A 25,931-nucleotide genomic window follows, 5' to 3' on the forward strand; every position below is an offset into this window, starting at 1 on the left:
TTCATGGGTATAGGTTATGCTAAGATAGCAGCACAATCTAGCGGAAGAAGTTCAGTACGAGATTCGATGCATGCAAAATCAATAAGTAATGTGTACACGCTTTGAAACATGGCTATTCTTAGTACTTTAAGTTCATGTGTATAAGTTATGCTAAGATAGCAGCACAACGCAGCGGAAGAAGTTTAGTACGATATTTGTTGCATGCAAAGTCGATAGGTAATGTGTACACGCTTTGAAACATGGCTATTCATTGTACTTTAAGGTCACGCGTATAGGTTATGCTAAGATAGCAGCACAATCTAGCGGAAGAAGTTTAGTACGAGAGTCGATGCGTGCAAAATCGATAGGTAATGTGTACACGCTTTGAAACATGACTATTCATTGTACTTTAATTTTATGTGTATAGGTTATGCTAAGATAGCAGCACGATCTAGCGGATGAAGTTTAGTTCGATGGTCGATGCATGTAAAATCGATAGGTGATGTGTACACACTTTGAAACATGGCAATTCATACTGCTGCTCTGTCCCCAAGACTTTTGAGCATAGCTAATCCTAATGCTGCTCTTAACGACGTCGAGGTAAGGATTGATTACGTGACCGTGACGTCACGACCACGTGCTCTTGTTTGGTAAACATAGCCACGTGCTTTTTTGACAGCTGTCTTCCTGATGAACCCTAACCTCACATTGAAGGACAATAGAGCGTCGCTAACCTCACTGCTGCCATCTTTACGGCGGTAAACCTCAAGGCTGCCACCTTATGCATGTTATAGCGCGGAATTTAAAATCCAACAACGGAACATTGTTAACCTCACTCTTGTCATCTTTACGGCAGTAAACCTCAAGGCTGCCACCTTATGCATGTTGTAGCGCGGAATTCATAATCCAACAACAGAACATTGCTAAACTCTCTGCTATCATCTTGAAAAGTTCAGTGTTCCAAACACTAGTTCGAAAAACGTAACTCATCGCACCTCGGGGATTTTATTAGGTAAGACATAACCCCTAGGTTCCATTCCTTGTTCTGAACATGAAACTATTTACAAATAAAGATTAATTTCTACACTTAACAAAGTACAAGCGTTCTTGCTGATAGCGATCGATGAGGTTGTTGCTCTTTCAGCCCTTTAGCCCTTTAGCCCTTTAGCCCATTAGCCCTTTAGCCCTTTTGCCCATTAGCCCTTTAGCCCATTAGCCCCTTAGCCCTACAAGGAATGTGCGGTAAGGAGGAGGAAGAGTCATTTCATCCTTGAAACAATATGTTTCCGAACCGATATTTCATGTTACATATTTATGTAATAACTTGTTCAACAGCTAGGGACTTAAATGTAAGCAGAGTATTTCTTATAGCACTAGCGTTCTGTTTAATTTTACTTCCCGCATAAGCTACATGCTTGTAACCCATGCCAACAGATTGACTGTTATTTCATGTTACATGTTTATGCGATAACTTGTTCGACTGATTTTCACACAAGACGAATGATGGAAGGTAAATAATTTGAAGTTATACTTTGGCTATATCGTTTACCGAGCGAGTTAGCTGAGCAGTATGGGTACAGTGTGTTTTTTGATTTTTACACTAGGCAAATCATTGAAGTTGTAGTTTTGCAATATTGCTTACTGAGCGAGTTAGCTATGCGATATGTGCACAGTGTGTTTCCATAGTTTTTGATTTTACACTAAGCAAATCATCAAAATTGTACTTTTGCTCTGAACACATCAAACAATGTTCTGATCATATGTTGAGGTTAACAACATCGATTACAGTGTTCGATTCTAGTCTTGTTATGTTTCATTCTGATCTTCTTAGAACAAGGGTACCCCCTAACATGTTCTAAACATATCTTGTATTGAGTACAGTGTTCGATTCTAGTCTTGATCACTTATTTTGTGTTCTGAACACATCGATCAATGTTCTGATCACATGTTGTATCGAGTACAGTGTTCGATTCTAGTCATGATCACTTATTTTGTGTTCTGAACACATCAATCAATGTTCTGATCACATGTTGAAGTTAGCAACATCGATTACAGTGTTCTATTCTAGTCTTGTTATGTTTCAATCTTATCTTCTTAGAACAAGGGTATCCCCTGACATATTCTAAACACATGATGTATTGAGTACAGTGTTCGATTCTAGTCTTGATCACTTATTTTGTTTTCTGAACGCATCAATCAATGTTCTGATCACATGTCGTATCGAGTACAGCGTTTGATTCTACTCTTCTTACTTTTCGAAAGTCTAAACATGCATAATAATGTTATCGCTGCACACGCTTGCCTTCGCGATGCAGGTTTAAACTTGTTCGATATAAAGCTATGCCTTGACATAAGAGGCGGAGGAGGAGGTAGAGAAGGAGGAGGAGGAGAATGATAAGGCCTTAACAGCCTATGTATAGTCGCCATTGTTTAAAGATGATAGCTGTCAAAAGAATTTTTCAAATTATCCACCACCACATTTCAGCTAAAGAGGGTAGCAGGGTGCTCTGTTGATTAAGCACATAGAATTTCAAATTGCCTCCACCACGTGCATAACAGCAGCTGTTATCTTGCGCAGTAGCCTCTAAGCTAGCTTTCTTCACAAGAGTAGCTGCCATCTTGTGCGAGCACCCCTAGGCTGTCTCATAAGGAGCTATATATAGTCACCATTTTGTGTCCGCCATCTTGCGTAAGCATCCCTAGGACGTCTCAGGCCATCTTGTGTCTCATAAGAGCAACCACCATCTTGTAGAAATAGATAGCTGCCAATGCCAAAGGGCTTAAGTAAGAATCGAACCGTTGATCTCATCATTAGACTATGTTTTTTCTTGTTCCTGATACTACGAACCTACGTATTAGGCGGAAAAAGTTTGTCCGTTTTGCTCTACGATGCACCGTTTTCGAGATATTTAACATTTTGCATTTAAGCCTCCAAATTTAATGAATCGAACCAGCACGGTACGTTATACTCTCTACCATAGTTAGACCTGATCATGTTACGAAGACTCGCTTCAATACAAGCTAAAACAGAGCAAATGTCAAAGGGCCTAAGTAGGAGCCGAACCGTTGATCCCATCATTAGACTATGGTTTTCTTGTTCCTCATACTGCGAGCCTAGGTATTAGGCAGAAAAATTTTGTCCGTTTTGCTCTACGGTGCACCGTTTTCGATATATTTAACATTTTGCATTTAAGCCCTAAATTTAATGAATCGAACTAGCACGACACGTTAGCCTCTAAGCTAGCTTTCTTCATAAGAGTAGCAACCATCTTGCGCAAGCACCCTTAAAGCGTCTCATAAGGAGTTGTGTATAGCCGCCATCTTGTGTCCGCCATCTTGCGCAAGCATCCTTAGGGCGTCTCAAGCCATCTTGTGCAAGGACACTTAAGCCGTCCCATAAGAGCAGTCGCTATCTTGAGCAAGCATCCCTAGGGCATCTCATAAGGAGCCATGTATAACTGCCATCTTGCGCAAGCATCCCAAGGGTGTCTCATAAGAACCTGTGTATAGCAGCCATCTTGCGTAAGCACCCTTAAGGAGTCATGTATAGCCGCCATCTCATGCAATTAGCGTCGAGAGAGGGATGCTGTAGAATTTCTCTTTTTAAATTATCCACCACCACATTTCAAAGGTATCTAGCTAAAGATGGCAGCACTGCGGATGACAGGTGACGAATTTACATCTACTACGATAAAGAGGGCAGCACGGTGCTCTCTGGATTAAAGATGGCGGATGACAGCTGTCAAAAAAGCACATGGCTTTGTTTCCAAACAAGAGCACGTGGAATTTGCCGCCACCACATTTCAAACTAAAGAGGGCAGCACTATGCTCTGTTGATTAAAGATGGCGGATGGTAGCTGTCAAAAAAACACGTGAGTTTGTTTCCAAACAAGAGCACGTGAAATTTTTCAATTTGCCGCCACCACATTTCAAAGGTATCTAGCTAAAGGTGGCAGCACGGTGCTCTCTTGATTAAAGATGGCGGATGATAGCTAACAGAACTTTTCAAATTGCCCGCTACTACGTGCTTAAGGTAGTAGCCATAAAGAGGGCAGCACGGTGTTCTGTGGATTAAAGATGGCGGATGACAGCTGACGAAATTGCCAGCATGATAGCAGCACGGTGCTCTGTTGATTAAAGATGGCGGATGACAGCTGTCAGAAAAGCACATGGCTTTGTTTGCAAACAAGAGCACGTGGAATTTGCCGCCACCACATTTCAAACTAAAGAGGGCAGCACTATGCTCTGTTGATTAAAGATGGCGGATGGTAGCTGTCAAAAAAGCACGTGAGTTTGTTTCCAAACAAGAGCACGTGAAATTTTTCAATTTGCCGCCACCACATTTCAAAGGTATCTAGCTAAAGATGGTAGCACAGTGCTCTCTTGATTAAAGATGGCTGCTGTCATGTGGAATTGCCTGCCACCACAGGTATCTAGCTAAAGAGGGCAGCATGGTGCACAAAGATGGCTGCTGTCAAAAAGCATTTTTCAAATTATCCGCCACCATATTTCAAAGGTAAGTAGCTAAAGAGGGCAGCACTGTGCTCTATAGATTAAAGATGGCGGATGACAGCTGTCAAAAAACACGTGGCTTTGTTTACCTCGCGCTAGTTGGGTTAAGTTGGTAGCACTAAGGTTTAGACCCGTCAAGATGGCAGCACTGCGGATGACAGGTGACGAATTTTGCATCTAAAGAGGGCAGCACAGTGCTTTGTGGTTTAAAGATGGCGGATGACAGCTGTCAAAAAAGCACGTGGCTGTCAAAAAAACACGTGGCTTTGTTTACCTCGCACTAGTTTGGTTAAGTTGGCACTACTGAGGTTTAGGCCCGTCAAGATGGCAGTACTGAGGTTAGCGATGCGTTGTTTTCTGTCAAAAAGCACGTGGCTTTGTTTACAAATCTGTCAAAAAGCACGTGGCTGTCAAAAAGCACGTGAATTTGTTTATCTCGCGCTAGTTAGGTTAAGTTGGCACTACTGAGGTTTAAGCCCCTCAAGATGGCAGTACTGAGGTTAGCGATGCGTTGTTGTCTGTCAAAAAGCACGTGGCTGTCAAAAACACGTGGCTTTGTTTACCTCACGCTAGTTAGGTTAAGTTGGCACTACTGAGGTTTAGGCCCGTCAAGTTGGCAGCAGTGAGGTTAGCGATGCGTTGTTGTCGATGACAGCTGTCAAAAAGCACGTGGCTTTGTTTACAAATTCAAATCTCGCGCCAAAATTCAAATTTCCCGCCAGAATTCAAATTTCCCGCGCCGCGCGAGGAGGAGGAGGCGGCAGAACCATCCAATTATACTACTTGTCGATCTTCTCGGGAGTGGACTGGGTGGTGCGACCAGACCATTCTCGTCGTGTTCTACGGCCTTCTGTGAACCATTCTGTGCACACCCGTTGCACTGCCGATACACTTCGTCCTACACGAGTAGCAATTTCCCGGATGGATACATCACGTTCTCTCATGCAAATAATGTGCCCTCTTTCAAACTCACTCATTTGAGTGTACGGTTCTCGCATACGTCTGCGAGGCATTCTGCACGTCTGCTCAAGCCACACGGATCCATTACCTTCGGTTTATAGCGACAACGAGAGCCGCAGGCACATTTAACCGGTCGGTGGTGGTGCGCCGAGATATCTATGTGGACCTTGAACCTGAGGCCCGACAATGTTAAAATGCTAATCATTTCTTCAGAACATACTAATGCACATGTTCTGTGAATATAAACTTCCTATTTATAATATTTCAAGGTGTTCTGGTTTTTATGTACTTGAGTGTATTATTATGTTTGAAGGAGCCAAGTATGAGCTACGAACGATAGTCAACATCATTTACTACTTAGGTTGCTGCGGTACCAGTGTGGAGCTTATAATCTGACTCCTCTATCTTTCATTGTTTGGATTTGTTGAGGTTCAGCTTCTTTAGAACTGTTTTCCTCTCAATCCGTTTTTAAACTCAATATGGGAGGTTTCTTTTATCACTTTTCGAAGAGCCTTCTCATCATGCATGTTCTATCCATAGGTAATCTGCAAATTTCAAGGACTTATTTGACTGTTAAACTACACCACCTTCACATTATCATAACCACCACCTGTCTGCATCTCTGAAGTATAAAATAATTGTGATATGGGCATGTCAGAATAGTTCAGAGAATCGAGCATCACAAAAATGGTTCTACTGCCTTACATTTACCTTTCAAAACAACGAGTATAGAGGGAGGAAAGGAACGTTGTAGCACGATCATCCAAGATAGTACTCAATGACATTTGCAAGGCATACTGTAGGTAAAAAAAATCGGACGTAGTGTAGGTACTGTAATGTTACAGGCATGATGTTGTGAAAGTAAAACTTTTAGGTGAGGTAATACAGTAGATAACAATACACGCAGCTGTACAGTGGCTTCGTTGTATATGCTGCGAGTCATTTCACTCACAAAGTGAAGTGAGCTGTTGTGACAATCACAACAAACACACGTACTGTTATTGCTAGACTGATAACGAACGTGTTCTGTCTATAAACTACAAGCACAGTAAAAGTACAATTTGTTCTTATCAGAAAAATACAATTTTCTACAAATGTGTTCGTGGATACTTTTCTTGAGTTCTGCCCACACCGACGCGGGACACGGGAGGGAAAGCGGAAGTGAACCCACCGCGAACTATTTATGAGCACAGCGGGATTTTAAGCCACTCACACGGGAGTATCACTCTCCCGCCTATATGTCAGGACTGCAGCGTAACATTTTCAATTCGCTGCATGCAGCGTTTCCCCGCGTCCCGCGTTGGTTTTGACAATGGCGACTGAGCTGTTGATAGAGTGCGTTAAGAAACATCCTATGCTTTACGATATGAGCAATGAAGATTACAGGGAGAGGAAAGATATGATGATAATAATAATACATATCATTTGATTGAAAATCTAAAAACACGATGCCTTGGTTTAGAAACACCACAGAAGACCTTCAAGTGCTACATATAAAACCGTAAGACGCCTTTGACAGAGGCATTTTCCGAATAAAAGATAATGACGAGCTGGCCAAACCGACACGAACAACCGAAAAGACGACACGATGTCCCTTGTATAGAGGAATGCAGGCAAGTCTACTCAGGGAGAATGAGGGAATTCTGGGCTCAAAAGCAAGCAAAGTTCACTTGCCAAATATAACAAGACTTAACGTGGTCCTCAATGGCGCCAGCGAATACATAATAATAAAGCGTATCATTTATCCCATTTGCGTGTTCGTGGGAACCAGGATCAGTTTGAGTTTGAGGGAGATTTTTGGACCGGATTCCTGCAGCCAAGTCATTGAGCTATCTAGCGCTCCATCGTAATATTATACTAGTACGAAACAGGTGGCGTCGAGAAGGGCATCAGGCCTTAAAAACACATCCATAATCAAAATAAGCTATCTAAACAGATTCTGGGTGGCTCCTGCAACTCCAGAAATAACTGAAGAAAGTAGTGGTAATTAATAATAATACGAACCTGCGGTCATCATCTTCAGCAACTGTTAGAAGCCGAAGCATTTCCTCATCAGACAAATTCATTTCTACTTCTGTTTCCCGCTCCGGTATAAGGATAAAGGCGAACTTCGCAGCGACAGCTCCCGCTTGCCGCGTCCCGCGTTGATGGGAGTGGACCATATACAGGGAACGACTTCCTGGTCATCGCATACCAAATAGGCGAACACTCGTTTCTGCATACCAGGGCATACAGGATACAGGCAGTGTTTCATCGTGGTGTCGGGACTGCAGTCGGTAAAGATCCCAGCAAACGTTAGCAGTTAAAGCCGATTTTCTGGACATAATTGAATGGCACACGGAGGGAAGAACGCGCGGTGTTGGGCGCGATATTTGTGTGTCTCAGTGAACTGTGCATCGGTTCCTTCGTGAGGAACCCCTGTGAGAGTATCATGTACAACGTGTACAGTATCTGCAACATGAGTAAGGTAAGAATTCCGTACGTGGCCTCTAAACGAAGCGGCACAACATCCACTGGTACCCTTCCAAGTGCTATCCACAGGCTAAGAACGTTTTACATGATACACGTGCATGGGCTATTATTAACCCACAAACCGTGGACATTTTCAGAGTCTTGTTACGGTGAATATTTGGACTGGTATTTTGAGAATGTACCGTTGCATTGTGAGCCACGGTTTACGTGAATAGATCGATAGTACATTTCCACACCTCTGTATATGGTGCAGTGGACCAATTAGGTGGCCAGTTCGGTCCCCTGATTTTAATTCTCTAAGATTTTCAACCTACAGAATGTGCCCATGTTAAAAATCTGGTGTATGCATGTGATATCGACAAGCAAGATAAGCTCAACCAACGTAGTTTAATATTTTTCGTATTTTTGGTGCAGTAGAATTCATATGGGCTGTCCCACAAGTGTTTGTGTATCACAGATTCGTCACTGTGAGGCATAGCTGAGAGTAAATGGTGGATATGTCGAATACCTACTCTACAGATCCAATTGCCAAGGTCCTCCGCGAGCACAGGATAAAAACCGTGTTTGGTACCGTCACTAAAACTGCGCACATTTTAGGGTGCACAACTACCTGTACTTGCGGCAAGGTATACATTGGTCAAACATGCCGGTGCATTATTATTCGTTTTAAGGAACACCAACGATATATCCGTCTCAACTAGCCAGACAAATCGGCAATAGCTGAGCACGCCCTATCGTCGAGTCATGATGTCGTGTTCCAAGATGTTCGAGCTCTTAAACACACTTAACACGACAGGTCTAGGATTATATGGGAATCTGTGGAAATACGTAAAAATCCTAACAATTTAAACAAGGGACACTGTCTATAAATTAAGTAATACGAGGTTGCCAGCCATTAAGGATGTACCTAAGTAGTTCTGTTCCCTGTCCTTTCATCATTGTTATTTCGTTCCCGTGTTTTACAAATTCATACGTTCATCATCACCAGATGGTTCATTTCAGGCTGTGTGTTAAGTGTCATAATTTGATAACGTGTGTACAGCGGTTTTGTGCCCCGCCCCCCAGACCATCTCACACTTATTAGCCTCTTTTTTCCACACACATTCATTCCACTCTTCAGCTCTGTTCTGTTCTTCTATCCTGGATGTCTTTAGTTGAATTTTATTTTATTATTTTTATTTCTGTTTATTTCGTATACCACATTCGTTCCTGATTCATCTGATAACCTTTATGTTACTTCACACGCACACATGGCATAACAAGGGACATTTTAAATGGAAGTTAGATGGTGTCGTCAGCTACCGCTTGGAATGTTAGCGCAGTGCCAGGATACGGCGAGCCATCTGGTGACGAATAAGCGTACCACTTACCACCACCAACGGTAAAGCATTCTTAAATTCAAACCGTCATTATTGGAGAAGTCTTCCTCGCAAACAGTGAGGATTTTCTTTTGAAGACGCGGAGCAAAGTTCTCTGTGAAAAGTAAAAAAATCCACCTTGTTTTCTTGACACGGCATAAGCCCATAAGTCTATAATTACGGGCCGTGAAAGTATCAATGTTAACACCTACTTTAGTAGCTTCGGTGTCGTCAGTGTCCATTCGGAAGTGTCCGCACCATTTCCCCCTCTATGTGAATATAAACTTCCACAGTATTTAAATTGATGTTTACAATCGCTCACTGTGCGTCATGGTTGTTTGTCTGACGACCCGCCCTCTGCAGTGTGTTCACGAACATCACCACGCGTGCGGCGTAAATCAAAGCGGAAAGCATTGAATTTTGTACTTCTATACAATAACAGGACATTGACACTTGTACCATATTGTAGCAAACACACTTCCTCTACACTCGCAGAGAATTTCATTGTAAAGCCCCTATTGTCCACAGTATATTTTTAAGGGTACAATAAAAGGTTCTACCTTACAATATTGAAAGTTTGTGTTTAAATAGGATGCCATTAAAAAGTTTCGGGACATGTTTCCTCGTATTTTTTGGACATCATCAACTGAAAATTCTTGTAAGATAAATGAAACAATAGGTTTCGATTCCCGGCCAGGTCAGAGATTTTTACCTGCATCTGAGGGATGGTTCGAGGTCCGATCGGCCTACGCGATTAACATTGAGGAGCTATCTGAGGGTGAGATAGCGGCCCCGGTCTAGAAAACTAAGAATAACGGCCGAGAGGATCCGTCGTGCTGACCACACGACACTTCGTAATCTGTGCAGCTGAGCAGCGGTCGCTTTGTAGGCCATGGTCCTTCGGGGCTGTTGGGGGGGGGGGGGTGTTTTTGTGACATTTCTTCATTTCTGACTTTAGTATGTCCGTGAATCTTTTTTGTCGACCACCGTGGTGTCGACATCAACCCTTCAGTGAGCATACATAATTTGCTTTGGTAGGTGAAAATCAGACATACGAACGACATGAGTTGTCCAACGAGGTCGATGTTTCATGATCATAGCCTCAATGCTGATGGTACATGCTCTTTCCAGCATACGGATGTTAGTTCGGTGATCTTGCCATTTAACCCTAAGCATCCTCCTCAGCTGATGATATTTCTCCATGCACTCTATGTGCCTCCTGTAAGTGGTCCAAGTTTCACACCCATAAAAGAGTGTTGGTGCAACAACAACGTTAACAGAATCCTAATTATATGTACCCCAACTTTATTACAATCGGCCTTTGATAAATCAAGTAAAGTTTTTTTTTTTTGTTGCTAGGGGCTTTACGTCGCACCGACACAGATAGGTCTTATGGCGACGATGGGATAGGAAAGGCCTAGGAGTTGGAAGGAAGCGGCCGTGGCCTTAATTAAGGTACAGCCCCAGCATTTGCCTGGTGTGAAAATGGGAAACCACGGAAAACCATCTTCAGGGCTGCCGATAGTGGGATTCGAACCTACTATCTCCCGGATGCAAGCTCACAGCCGCGCGCCTCTACGCGCACGGCCAACTCGCCCGGTAAGTAAAGTTGTAATCGAAATGAACTTTCAAACTATTAGGCCGTGCTGAGTACATATAGTACGCGTTGAAGAGATGTTAAATACAGAACAAAAAAAGGCCATCCGGATACCAGTGGGATTCGAATTTGTAACCTTCCGATTTTGCGTCGGTTGCTCTACCAGTTGAGCTTTGGTATCCTACGTGATTTTTGATATTTTGGAAATAATCTAAACTACAGATCTGGCACCACTGTCATCACACTGTAGAGGATGACAGCTCATTTCGATTACAACGCGGTCGTGAAAATTAAATCTTCAGAGTAAAGTGAAAATATTAAACATTAAAATATTAACAATGTATCAACGAATACAGCCTACCTCACTATTTTAATAACTGATGTATCCTATAAGGATGCATTAACGCGTGGTTGTTATTTCTCTTTCTTTCTTTCTTTCTTTCTTTCTTTCTTAATCTGTTTACCCTCCAGGGTCGGTTTTTTCTCGGACTCAGCCAGGGATCCCACCTCTACCACCTCGAGGGCACTGTCCAGGAGCGTGAGACTTTGGGTCGGGCGGGTAAAACTGTAAAGGAGGACCAGGATCTCTCCCAGGCTGCCTCACCTGCTATGCTGATCAGGGGCCTTCTGGAAGGATGGGAAGATTGGAAGGGGCAAGCATGGAAGAGAGAAGAAAGCGTTGGCTTTAAGTTAGGTACCATCCCGGCATTTGTCTGGAGGAGTAGGAAAGCACGGAAAACCACTTCGAGGATGTCTGAGGTAGGAATCGAACCCACCTCTATTCAGTTGACCTCCCGATGTTGAGTGGACCCCTTTCCAGTGCACGTACCGGTTTTCAAATTTCGTGCCAGAGCCAGGAATCGAACCCGGGCCTCCGGGCGTGACAGCTAATCACAGTAACCACTAAACTACAGATGCGGAAAAAGCGTGAAGTATAACAGACTAAAGTTTCTATTCGCGAGAAAATTCCTGTAGAAAGCCAGGTACCACTTACCAGCACACCTGGAAGAGACGGGACTGCTCTGTCACATTCTTTCTGCTCATCTCCTCTTGAACCAGCTGAGTGAAACGGTTGGTACAGGATTCCCAGTCACGGCTTATTCCACGGTAGCAGGTTGTATATTTCAGGTACTCTGGAATAGAGATGTGAGCTATTAGGTTCACTCTGAAATGATGTACAATGTAGTGAGGCAAAACATGACCAAACAAAACGTAGGTATTGAACACAATTTCAAATAATTATGCAACACTTTGTAAATATCACCAGGACTACTTGATATGAGAACTACAAAAATGTGAAAGGAAATCAGCACAATTTGTTCTGAATGATTTCTGACAATGTTGAAAAAATGTTGCGAAGTTTGGGCTGGGAAGAGTTGGGAGTAAGGAGAACAGATGCTAAGCTTTGTGGTATGTTTTGAGCTGTCAGTGGAGAGTTGGCGTGGAATCACATAAATATACGAATAAGCTTGAGCGGCGGAGCTTTTAAAAGTAGGAAGGATGAAGATGGAATTCAAGAGGGCACATTGGGGCAAATATTCATTTACAGGACGAGGAGTAACGGATTGGAATCAATTATAAAGGGAAATGTTCGATTAATTTCTAAGTTCTTTGAAAATGTTTAAGAAAATGCTAGGTAAACAATTGATAGGGAATCTGCCACCTGGGTGATAGCCCTGAATGCAGATCATTGATTGAATGATTGACTGATTGATTGATTGACTGAATATTCTATTAAAGCCTTCGTGTAAAACACGCCCTTAATTCACGTAAAACATGCCTAAAGATTTTCACAATGGATGCGATCTTACACTGTGTCGAGACACACTGGTGACACAGGGAGACTTAAACAGTGAAGAAAAAGGGACGTTCGACTCCTTACATTGTCTGCCTACTATCGAGTGTAAACAGGGTGAAAAAGAACGTTGTTTTCTAAATTAAAGGAATCTTAGATGGTACAAATACAAGTATTTTAAACATAAAAACCACGGATCTGCCGTGATTGGTTTAGGATCAGCTGCCAACCTTCCAAGTGTTCTAGCACAATCGTGACAGGCCCGATTTGTCGAACGAATGTTAAGTGTTAACACTGCTGTTAATTAGACTTAACACACAATTTTACAAAATATGCTTCTCATCAAGAAGTGTTAGAACTAACAAATTGTTAATGGTTGTGTTAAATGAACGTGGCAGCAGTCCTGTGTTAAGCCACTTAACAGCTGTTAAAATTTCAAAATGGCAGCATCTATAATATGTAAGTTTGAAGTTTCACTACTGTATGAAAACTATCCATAAAGTGAAGAATGCAAACGACGAGCCATACTAAGAAGAATCCAATCTGTAGAGTTTTCAGAAAACAAAGATTAAGGCCACGGCGCTCCTTCCCACTCCTAGCCCTGACCTATCCCACCGTCGCCATAAGACCTATCTCTGTCGGTGCGACGTAAAAGAACTAGAAAAAAATATTGAATGTTATGATACAATTTTCACTATTTTTTAAGCACAGTCGCATACTTTAAAGTTAAATCTACAATCATGTTTGTCTCGTATTCATTATAATAATGCTTCTTTTGACTTACCGCACATGTTTACGTCTTAGCGGTCTCCGCTAACCATAACCTATAATAAAGCCAACCAAGTGCGACAAAATACAATTCCAATATACTGCTCTGAGTGATAACGAGACAAAGACGCTCACTTTTAATCGCGTTCAGAAATCTCACGGAAAAGTGTTAATTTGTCTTTAACAATTTGTTTCGTAACATATGTTGGAAATGTGTTCATGAAACGGGGACTTCTAATCTAAATGTTAAATGAATAATAATTGGTAAATAAAATTTAACACAGAGTTGAAGTGACCAGGCCATAGTGTTTGCTTTTATATACAGTGAAAGTGAAAGAACGTACAATACCTCAGAGCAGATGTTCCAAATATCTCCCTCCAACTTGGCGGCACAATTCAGATCGACGCAACAATTACTCACGTACTGTTATAATAATACAGAGTCAAGGAGAAATATGTTGTCTCTCCTTGACTTTGTAGGCCCTGGAATGAAATATATTTCTAACAGGGTGTCTCTCTTTTGAGTCTGGTTACTATGGGGTGACTTGCCAATACATTATGTGTTATTGCTCTGAAGACGATCCTGGTCGCAGGACCGAAACGCGTAAGCAAATTATTAACATCCCGCGACCTAATATCCCTAAATTATGTATTAAGATAACTCACATATCCTTTGGAAAATTTCCAATGCTTCTCGGATATGATGTGCAGGGTTGGCGACGGACAGGCGGAAGGACATAAGGAAGACAAAAGGAAGGTCAGGTGGACAGCGTCTCAGCAAAAACAGTATGACTTGTTAACGCTCGAGCGTCTGGGAAATAGGCTGCCTAAATTAATCACCGCAAAAATGTGGCTCCATCTACTAAATACTTGTACCAGATAACACTCCTTTAGTTTATGAAACAAAGTATTTATGAACACACTGTATTTTTCTACATCTCTACGGTCAATGATCTTCATTACCGAATAGTCTTTTAAATTAACTACTATGGTGGAGTTAGTTAAACCATAGAGATGTACTGCAATATTTCGAATACTTTTAAGGACCAGTGTCATTCGATTTTAAGTATTGGACAATGTGGTTAAACATTATAATATTCCTGAGAAAATAAGTTTTGATTAGAGTCAAAACTACCAAATTATTATTTTACAATCACGCTTGGGTAAATAATGAATTCTGTAGTAGTAATTTTATTTCTTGGCTTTCCGAATTGAAAATATTCCAGTTTTTACTTTATTTACAATCCTTAAAACTTTATAATTACATACACAAAATTAGAAACAATTTATGCAGTGTTTTTCTCCCCGTTTGTTTAAGATTTCTCTCACCGACATTTCTCCAACCCTTTTCGTCCAATACGTCCTTTTGACGAATTCTCCCCTGTCCTTTCCTCTTAGTCCGTGTACACTTGTATAACAGGTATCTACATTTTTCTTCAATTTCTCCGCAGATTATGCATCTACTACTATCTTCTTTAGTCCAGTGCCTGTTGGCCAGAGATTCATTCCCACGCCTGAATCTGGCACTGATGATTTGGTCTTGCTTGTGTTCCCTTCTGCGTAGGTATTGCGGCAGATCAGTTGTTCTAATCTATATAAAAAAAGTCCTATATTTTGGAGAAATATTCGTACAATTGTCAGTTTTACGAGTAATAATGATCATCTGCATATTTTTTGGTTTTAGTGTCTCTTTGTATGAGTTTTCATAACTGGAGAAACATGGGATATATTTATACCAAACTTTACATTTAGGATCTACCTGTACTTAGGTAGGTTTTAAGGCCAGTTTTATTTCTAAATGCCTGGATGGACTAGGGGTTTATAGGACGATCGATACAGTGATTTTACACTACCACAAGATATGCATGACCATCCTTTAATGGGAATCAAGTAGCATTATTGGAAATCTATTTCTAAAACTTTTTTCCTCATGTGTACATAACATGTGTATCACTAACGGATGATTTTGTAGTCCAAGTCCCAGCGGACTTAGCCGAAAAGCGGATTGTGTTATCAAGTACATATGACGTGAAGATATCACTTTATATAAGGATTAATCTCAATGTGCGATTATAGTCGTTTAATTAGGTCTTTCAAAGGAACTTTGAAGTATATGTTATTTCCTGTTATTTTATGCCGCATACGTATTTATCGTACGACGGTAAATAACGGAGATGATTACGAAAAATTGGACTTTTAGTTCAAATCCCGTAGAACACTTGTTGCATTTCACTTCGAGGTGGGTTAATGGGAAGAACTTGAGAGACATTTTATTCTTTTAGATAGAACAGATAATAAGGGGGTTATCATCGACGATGTGTTTCACGGGTCTTCAGCTACAGCGCCACTCCAGTGGTCACAGAAATAACAATATACAATCGAGAAACAGGGAGAATTTAGCACAATCTCGGACCTGGAACTGTACCGTACAATAAACTCTCTAACTGTTCTCATTCCATATCGACTTTGCTCATCGTTATCGCACTTCACGTTACTGCCACGTGCTTTCGTAGAAAAATATAAGTTTATCATTTCGTATTGAACGTTTGAATGCAGGCGTGTAACTTCGCATGAATTCATGAAGGAAACGTGTAATCCATTACAAATTCCCGTGTGAAGAACGGATACAAATGATAATATTCTTATATATTTGGCAGTACTGGTCTCTCTTGTAAGTCTAGGCCACTCCAGCGCAGGCTATCAACTACTTCTTCGTCTTTTCTGCATCTCCTTCTGACTTCCCCTGGTGACAGACCGTTTGGGTTGTAATATTCTCGTCGTCACATCTCCTATTTGGATAGCACTTCTTTCATGCTATCGATTTATTTCAGGCATTATTTCTTTTTTGTGTTTGGTGATTTCTTCCATATCTTAGCTTCGGATTTTGCTAATTTGAAAAAAAAGTTAAAGATGAACTGGAAGAAGTTAGTTTGTTTACCGGAGAAATTAATACCGCCACTAAATAGTGTTCGAAACTCTACATGTGTGCATATTTACCATTATTATGTAATATTACAAAAACAAATTAGAGTATTTAGGGGGATGATGACAGGTGATCAGAGTTTTATGAGATCCGAACGTTCTTACTTAGTATCTTCACATATCCCTCCAAGTCAGCCTCTGTAGTGTAGAGGTTAGTGTGATTAACTGCCATCCCCAAGGGCCCGGGTTCGATTCCCGGTTCTGCAACGAAATTTCAAAAGTAGTACCAAGGCTGGAACTGCGTTCACTCAGCCTCGGGAGGTCAACTGAGTAGAAGGTGTTTCGATTCCTTCCAGTTGTATCCCCACGACCCAATGTATCATGATCAAGGACACTGCCCTTGAGGCATTGAGCCCGATGGAAATACCATCCCTGAACGCTAAACGGATTAAGGAAGAAGAAATATTCCTCCATCAGAGTGTTGCAGTAGTGGAGGAATATGGCTTAGTAGAGGAAGCCATTGAGTTGGAGTTGACCTGGTGGTTCCCATCCTTTCCTTCCACGTAATGACGATTTATCCAAACTGGAGCACAGTTTACAGTAACAGAGTAAACAGCCTGAGGAGCGGAGAGTATCACCGCTGGCGCCCTAAGTGCTACTACACAGCTTTCGGGAGATGTTATTCCATATTTTGTGTTAGGCAGCTGTCGTTCGCAGGTATTTATTGAATAAAATGTTATGTGAAGTGTTTCATGCAAATACTTGGGGTTTTATTGAGGTAAACTACAATATCTTTTATAGCCTTCTGTTATGTGTATGTTTGTTACGTTACAAAAATATAATTACATAGTTGACAATAGATTTGTATAATCCAATAATTCTGCTATTTGAAATGTCGGTGTTGGAATGTACTAAAACTTGCTGTATTCAGAAGAGGACCGCGATCCAATACAGGTTATTACAAGCCATGTTTTATTCTGTTATAATATGTGGGTCTAAAACAGAAGTGGTACTTGCCTCCATATCATAAAAATCTACATTTTGGATGTTTTCACTTCTGTCCCTTCTATCTCGTTCTGTAGAAATTATAGGATAATTAGCATTTTATTTCAGAGTTTCTAGTGTAAGCAACTAGAGCAGAATAATACGCTCTAGCTGACAATTGTGAAGCTTATTGAGTGGTTTGAATGATGAGCAGCATGCACTATCGAGAATTCTGAAGCCTTGTACATCACATTCCATTCTTCTCACTACAGAACACTTAAGCCACCAGTTTGATACTGCAATGAGGACAACTATTATCGCATTATCCGTTAGAGAGACAATCAACTTGATATGCACTATGCCACTGTTTATTGAACTTAATACAATTTGTGAATGGGCGGCGCAAGTTCTGAGCACCTCTTTGGTGTTTAACAATGGATGTTGCATTTCAACTATGGTAATAATCCTCATACATTCTCCAACAATAATGGAATCTGTGGTGTTCACTAGGATTAGGTAGTGGGATGATTTGAATACACCTGGAGATATCTCAATAACAGATGACAATGAGCTAATTCTATCATATAGCTGCCGGATATAAAGGATTATTTTTGTAGTATTTTTGGAAATATAAAAGTTGGAAATATTCATTTCTATACAACATTAGAATTTGTTTCACAGTATTCGTTAAATTCGTAAAGTTCAGGCGCAAGTTAAGACATCTGAAAAAATTAATTCACTTTCATACAACTATAAAAAGACCCGCAAAGTCCTATAAATACAGTTTGTTTTCTGCTTCGAAGAGGAAACCGTACTGACTTTCAAAATACACTGACTGACAGAGCAAATGCAACACCAAGAAGGAGTGGTTCGAAAGGGATGAAAGTTGGGGAAAAAACAGAGACGGCACGGACGAATAATTGATGTTTATTTCAAACCGATATGCAGGTTACACAATGCGCACGGCATCGACTCAGTAGGATGTAGGACCACCGCGAGCGGCGATGCACGCAGAAACACGTCGAGGTACAGAGTCAATAAGAGTGCGGATGGTGTCCTGAGGGATGGTTCTCCATTCTCTGTCAACCATTTGCCACAGTTGGTCGTCCGTACGAGGCTGGGGCAGAGTTTGCAAACGGCGTCCAATGAGATCCCACACGTGTTCGATTGGTGAGAGATCCGGAGAGTACGCTGGCCACGGAAGCATCTGTACACCTCGTAGAGCCTGTTGGGAGATGCGAGCAGTGTGTGGGCGGGCATTATCCTGCTGAACCAGAGCATTGGGCAGCCCCTGAAGGTACGGGAGTGCCACCGGCCGCAGCACATGCTGCACGTAGCGGTGGGCATTTAACGTGCCTTGAATACGCACTAGAGGTGCCCAAACTATGATGCCGCGTTGTCTAGCGGTAGGGCGCTCCACAGTTACTGCCGGATTTGACCTTTCTCCACGCCGACGCCACACTCGTCTGCGGTGACTATCACTGACAGAACAGAAGCGTGACTCATCGGAGAACACGACGTTCCGCCATTCCCTCATCCAAGTCGCTCTAGCCCGGCACCATGCCAGGCGTGCACGTCTATGCTGTGGAGTCAATGGTAGTCTTCTGAGCGGACGCCGCGTGTGCAGGCCTCCTTCAACCAATCGACGGGAAATTGTTCTGGTCGATATTGGAACAGCCAGGGTGTCTTGCACATGCTGAAGAATGGCGGTTGACGTGGCGTGCGGGGCTGCCACCGCTTGGCGGCGGATGCGCCGATCCTCGCGTGCTGACGTCACTCGGGCTGCGCCTGGACCCTCGCACGTGCCACATGTCCCTGCGCCAACCATCTTCGCCACAGGCGCTGCACCGTGGACACATCCCTATGGGTATCGGCTGCGATTTGACGAAGCGACCAACCTGCCCTTCTCAGCCCGATCACCATACCCCTCGTAAAGTTGTCTGTCTGCTGGAAATGCCTCCGTTGACGGCGGCCTGGCATTCTTAGCTATACACGTGTCCTGTGGCACACGACAACACGTTCTACAATGACTGTCGGCTGAGAAATCACGGTACGAAGTGGGCCATTCGCCAACGCCGTGTCCCATTTATCGTTCGCTACGTGCGCAGCACAGCGGCGCATTTCACATCATGAGCATACCTCAGTGACGTCAGTCTACCCTGCAATTGGCATAAAGTTCTGACCACTCCTTCTTGGTGTTGCATTTGCTCTGTCAGTCAGTGTACATTTTACTGCATGGATATAGGTTCATGACTGTTTACACTTGCCTTCATTGTGATAGATAGAATTATTGCTTTATCAGTGACAGTCCACGTGGAGTATTTCAAAAGCGTGCTGGTCCTGAAGCCGACCCGCTTGTCAGGTATCAGTGTTGCACAGCTTCACGCAGTTCGGTCGAGTCTCAGTGCTCGTTCTCAGAGGCTAAGTATTTAAAACGGAGAGTTGACAACACTGTGTCTCGAGTTGGGGAAAATTCTGGCACCCCGCGGACAAGGAATATAAAAAAAAAACGGCCAGCTGGGCTTCAAAAGCGTGCCGGTCGTTAACGACGAAATTGCAAGAGCTATATTCAGGTGCAGAATATCATTGTTTCATAAACTAATGGAGTATTAGATGGTACAAACACAAGTATTGTGAACGTAGGAACCACAGGTTTTTATGTGGTTACTTTCGGCTACCTACCTCCCAGATGCTGGAAGTTAAGTGAGCTTCACTGTTCTGCTGAGGCATTGTCCGCATGAACTTCCTTCTGTCTTCCTTGTGTCTTAGTTCTACCATTCGTCTATCGCCATTCCTGCACGTCGCGTCTGAGAAGCGCCGGGAATTTTTCAAGGAATGCGCGAATCATTGTTGCGTCGAATGTGAATTGTGCCGCTAGCTGCTGTACATTTGTCCATTGTATGCAGCTAAAATGTACGTAAATCAAAAGAAACAGTGTTTTACGTTTATGTTTGAGTGCCTGGGAGGATGGCAGCCGATATGAGACCTTTAAGCTCACGTACCATCCTGTAGAAGTTATTTTTGTTTGAGTCATCAGTCCATAGACTGGTTTGATGCAGCCTCCATGCCAACCAATCCTGTGCTAACCGTTTCATATCTACGTAACCACTACATCCTACATCTACTATAATATGCCTACCATACCTTGGTCTACGCGTACCGTTCCATTCTTCCCTCAAAAACCAACTGTACAAGTCCTGAGTGTCTTAACATGTATCCAAAAATTCTATATCATTTTCTCAATAAATTTAGCCAAATCGATCTCCTCTCACCAATTCAATTCAGTATCTCGTGATTCGATCTACCCATCTCACCCTCATCATACTTCTGTAACGCCTTATTTTTGAAGATTTGATTCTATTTTCTTTCCTTCTGGTCTAGTTATCGTTTCCCTTCCATACAATGCCACGCTCCAGACGAAAGTCTTCAGAAACGTATTTCTAATCCCTCTATCAACGTTCGAAGTGAGCAAATTTATTATCATTTTTTTCTTTTTTTACTAGTTACTTAACGTCGCACCGACACAGATAGGTCTTATGACGACGATGGGACAAGGAAGGGCTAGGAGTGGGAAGGAAGCGGCCGTGGCTTTAATTAAGGTACAGCCCCAGCATTTGCCTGGTGTGAAAATGGGAAACCACGGAAAAACATTTTCAAGGCTGCCGACAGTGGGGTTCGAACCTACTATCTCCCGAATATTGGGTACTGGCCGCACTTAAGCGACTGCGAGCTCGGTAATTTATTTTCTTAAGAAAGACCTTCCTTGCTTGTGCTAGTCTGCATTTTATGTCCACCTTATTTCCGCCAACGTTAGTTATTGTACTACCAATATAACAATATTCATCTACTTCCTTTAAGATTTCATTTCTTATGTAATATATCCTGCATCACCAGACTTCATTCAACTGCACTCCACTGCCTTTGTTTTGGATTTATTGATTTATTTTCATCTTATATTTCTTCTTCAAGACTGTTTCCATACCATTAAGCAAATTCACCAGATCTTCTGCAGACTCAGATAAATAATAATATCATCGGCAAATCTCAGGATTTTGATTTACTCTCCTTGGATTGTGACATTTTCTCAAGTTTCTGTTTGATTTCCTTTAACACCTGTTCTATGTAATCATTGGATAGGAAAGGGGGAAAATTTCAGCCTTGCCTCACTTCTGTGTGGATTGGTACTTCTTTTGATTTTCGTACAGATTGTTGATAATAATTCTTTCACGGCATCTGATCTCGATCACTTTCAGAATCTCCAATATTTTGGTCCAATTAAAATTATCGAATGATTTTTGTAGGTCTACGAACAATTTGCTCGTGAGCTTGTCATTCTTAACTCGATCCTCCAAGACAAGTTGCAAAGTCATAATTGTTTCACATGTTCCTATATTTCCTATATTTCTTTCGAAGCAAAACTGATCTTCTCCGAACTCTGCTTCCATTTGTCTTTCCAGTCTTCTGTAAATAATGCACTTAGGTATTTGTAGATATATTTTTATACACTTTCTCGAAATATTTTAAAATTCAAGAATTCAGAGAGAAAAACACATAACTAAGGTGCTATACGTGACTTACTCTATCGTAAACATAGCCACGAGACCACAAGTTTATGTGGAATCCGAGCTGAAAAACGCGAATTTTACTTTAAAAACTTTATATTTTAGTCGGGATTCTTAGCTGATGGAATTCCGTAGCTGTAGGTCGAGAGAATTCATTAATTGATTCACCCATTCATCCGTCAAACCATTCATTCATTATTCATTCATTCATTCATTCAATAATGAATACATTTCATTCATTCACTTATCCACCCACATTTCAATGATCTCACCATATCTGCTGGAGTTACGCAGATGTAGGCTGAGGGCATTCATTCGTTAGTGCATCCATTCACCCAGTAATTTAACCAATACTCAGAGCATTCAATTCACCCAATCACTCATTTAAATCTAAATGCTCCCTCCCCAGTTGGTGGTTACCCGTGACAGGGAGAGGGGAGTGTTTATTCATTCATGCATGGATGAGCAGCTCATCCAGGCATATAGTTATTCATTCATTCATTCATTCATTAATTCATTCACACAGTGTATATAAATACGAGGGCAAGTAAACAAGTATACGCAATCAATTTTTATAATTTATTGCAAAAAGAGTACACACTTTATATTTATTTTATTTTTCAACGCTTTCCAATGCGTATGGTCCACCGTTTCACAAGCTTTCTGATACCATCTACGAAGAAGGTTTCTGGTTGCGCAGCAAGTCACGTATGTACCACATCCGTCACATGCAGAACCATGGCTAATGTGCATATGGTTTCCTACATCATCAACAGTCACTCGTCTGTTATTCAGGATCATATCACATACTTGTTCCATGTTGGCATCAGTTACGGCTGGAGATGGATGCCCGGATCTTTCCTAATGCTTCACGCTCATGTTGTCCTCGACACTGTTAATGTCTAAGACAAAAATGAACATTAAGATAACTACAATTTAGAGGTTAGGTGTAAATAGTAATTAGGTGTAAGTGTAATTTTTGTGTACTCAGGATATCTCCTTCATAAGTTAGAAGTCCACCAAGATCTTCACCGACGGTGGCTCCAGGCAGGCTCACGCCTAGACCCTTCTGCGCTCACCGCCGCGACCCAGGTTAGGTGTAAATAGTAATTAGGTGTAAGTGTAATTTTTGTGTACTCAGGATATCTCATTCATAAGTTAGAAGTAACAGACATGAAAGTAGCGAGAATGATTGCTGGTACAAACAGGTCGGAACAATCGAAGGAGGGTACTCGGAATGAGGAGATAAAAGCTAATTTAGGAATGAACTCGATGGATGAAGCTGTATGCATAAACCGGCTTCAGTGGTGGGGTCATGTGAGGCGAGTGGAGGAGGATAGGTTACCTAGGGGAAAATGGACTCTATTATGGAGGGTAAGAGAAGTAGAGGGAGACCAAGATGACGATGGCTAGAATCGGTTTCTATCGATTTAAAGATAAGAGGTATAGAAATAAATGGGGCCACAGCACTAGTTGCAAATAGAGGATTGTGTCGACGATTAGTAAATTCACAGAGGTTTGCAGACTGAACGCTGAAAGGCATACCAGTCTTTTATGATAATGTGTGTATGTATGTAGATAAATTTAAATGTAACAAGAAAAGCATTCATGTATCAGAATAATATGCATTGCAACAGATGATTACTCTCTCCTCCGTTCCAGGCGATCCAGAACAAGTGGATAATAGTATTCTATTCTAATTGTCGAGATACACAAGAGAAGTAAGTCGTCTCAGTCTACTCTCAGACCTCATAAGAATTCGAATTTTCTCTCATTCTGAAAGGACAATGTCAGGAAATAATTTATGATCACTTCTGAATAGCTTAATGACCAATGTCATGAGAATATCGCGATAAAATCTGTCAGTCCCTATTCACATATCTGTGCTCTATGTTTCTACCATTGTTAACCGTATAGTGAACGCAGTAATTACAATTACATTGTCACAATTAGATCCGTAACAGATGGAGTTGCTTGCTGTTTGTGATTTCACGCTATTAGTTAGACACAGAGATTAATTCTCCCGTATTTAGTGGTGCACCGTTGCGAGTAAGGCAAATCCCCGGGTTTATCTCCGAAGTTCAGAATCCATATTGTACGCACGATAACATTATTAAAGGTCTTAACACAGAATAATGATCGGTAGTTCATATCCTCTGTGATGAGGCATTGTGTACTATCATGTAACAGTGCAAATGGAAATCATGATTATCGCACGAGGTAAAATAGTATATTCGAAGCTGGTCAGTGGCTACGAGGTACATCGATAGAACAGATACATGCGATTATAAACGTTGAGGAAAAGATGACCGATGTCTTCTTGGGTTTAGTGTTGGGCAGAATCGAATACTTTCCAGAATCGATTACTATGCATCCGAGAACATTTAATAATCGACACTTGCATTCGAAGCCAAGTTCTCCAAACCTACTGTATATAACTCGAGTAACTGAAATGCAAGTAAACTCAGGACATCGGAAATAATTCAGTGTACAGAAAGTGTTTTAATAAAAGCCAATTGTTAATCTAGCCTTGTACTGTGTACTGTGTACTTTATATAAGTTTGATGCCATGCAATCGGTTGCTCTCAAAATGTCCGTCTCCTCTGTGTATTTCCATTCATATTTGTATATATTTTACATAAAGTGGGTTAACTAACATTCTGTTTTACAGAGCAAGTGGCCTCTCGGTGTGGGGCACGTAGCTGTCAGCTTGCATTCGGGAGATATTGGGTTCGAATCCAACTGCCGGCTGCTCTAAGGATGGTTTTCCATGGTTTCCCATGGTTTCCCGTTTTTATACCAGGAAATTCTGGGGCTGTACCATAAGAAGGCCATAGCCGCTTCTTTCCCGCTCCTAGCCTTTTGCTATCCTATCTTCGCCACATGACCTAAGTATGTCAATGCGAAGTAAAGCAAATTCTAAAAAAAAAAAAAAAATCTTCTTATACGAAATATAAAGGAAGTAAACATTGGTTGTGAGTGATTTGCGTTCAGATAGCTACCTGTCACCATAATTACAACTTGATATTGGCGTATAAGCTCAATCATTGAGATTCTATTCCAGAACTTCTCTTTCTTCCGTCTGAAAGAAGCATTCGAATACATCTTAGGTAAATGCTCGTTTGATGCGCATTACTTCCTTTACCCCTGTGAACCATCGTCATGAATACAGAGGTAGTTCGGAGTTACGCCCAGAGATGGCGCTACTATCTTCGGTTTTCTCTGATGTTGTACAAAGAGTGACCACATAGTTTAGCCGCTAAACAATGTGGTCCCTCTTTTAGATAATCGTCAGTGAATACCTCCAGTGGAAGTATTCGAATACTTTTATCAGGATTCAAGACATCTCAACAACTTTTAAGAATCGAATTCTTGGACTTTTGGATCTCAAAAACTTCCATCACTACTTGGGATGAATAAATGATGTCAAGCCAGATTTGCTCTTACAGCATCACAGACGAACCCTAATGATTTTACCCATCTCTTTCACACCGTGTTTGCACAATTGTGCGTGTTTGTATTTTGTTTATGTCTGAGAGTATTTGACGTTTTCTTGATGCTAGACCGGACAGCAGTGCTTGTGCGGGACACTTAGCATAGTTGCTTTTATTTAGCGCTTGACCGCCAGGGTGCAGGAAGGAGAATTTTAAAATACAGTTGATCGGCAAGATGGTAGGAAGCAGTACTGCCAAAAGCAAGTATTTATTGCAATCATATTAACTTAAAAGCTTTACAGAATATCAGAATGTAATCAATGACGTATATAAATTGGTTAGTGAACGTAAATTGTGAAGATACAACATTGTACTTAATACTATGGGGTTTTGAATGTTGATACGAACAATTATTTTGGTTATCTTTCGTTATAGGCGAATGCTGGGTGCTGCCACCAAAAGGACTGTAAAAGCATAACTCGTACTCGATGTACGAAATGTAATGTAAGATTTTAATTGTTTTAAATATTCTTCCACTCAGTAAAATAGAACATTTGATCATTTAAATATGTATATTTACATGTGAAA

The 25,931-nt window shown here is 41.5% G+C and overlaps 1 protein-coding gene across 1 annotated transcript in view; it reads right to left on the reverse strand.

The window, feature by feature from the left end:
* Positions 1-25,931, reverse strand: part of LOC136857191 (uncharacterized) — a 971,464-nt gene that overhangs the window by 78,350 nt on the left and 867,183 nt on the right. Inside the window, exon 4 of the mRNA XM_068227647.1 lies at positions 11,873-12,011. Coding sequence (XP_068083748.1) covers positions 11,873-12,011 — 139 coding nt within the window. The remainder of the gene's footprint in view (positions 1-11,872; positions 12,012-25,931) is intronic.

The sequence above is a fragment of the Anabrus simplex genome, chromosome 1 (genome assembly GCF_040414725.1).
Source record: "Anabrus simplex isolate iqAnaSimp1 chromosome 1, ASM4041472v1, whole genome shotgun sequence".
NCBI lineage: Eukaryota > Metazoa > Arthropoda > Insecta > Orthoptera > Tettigoniidae > Anabrus > Anabrus simplex.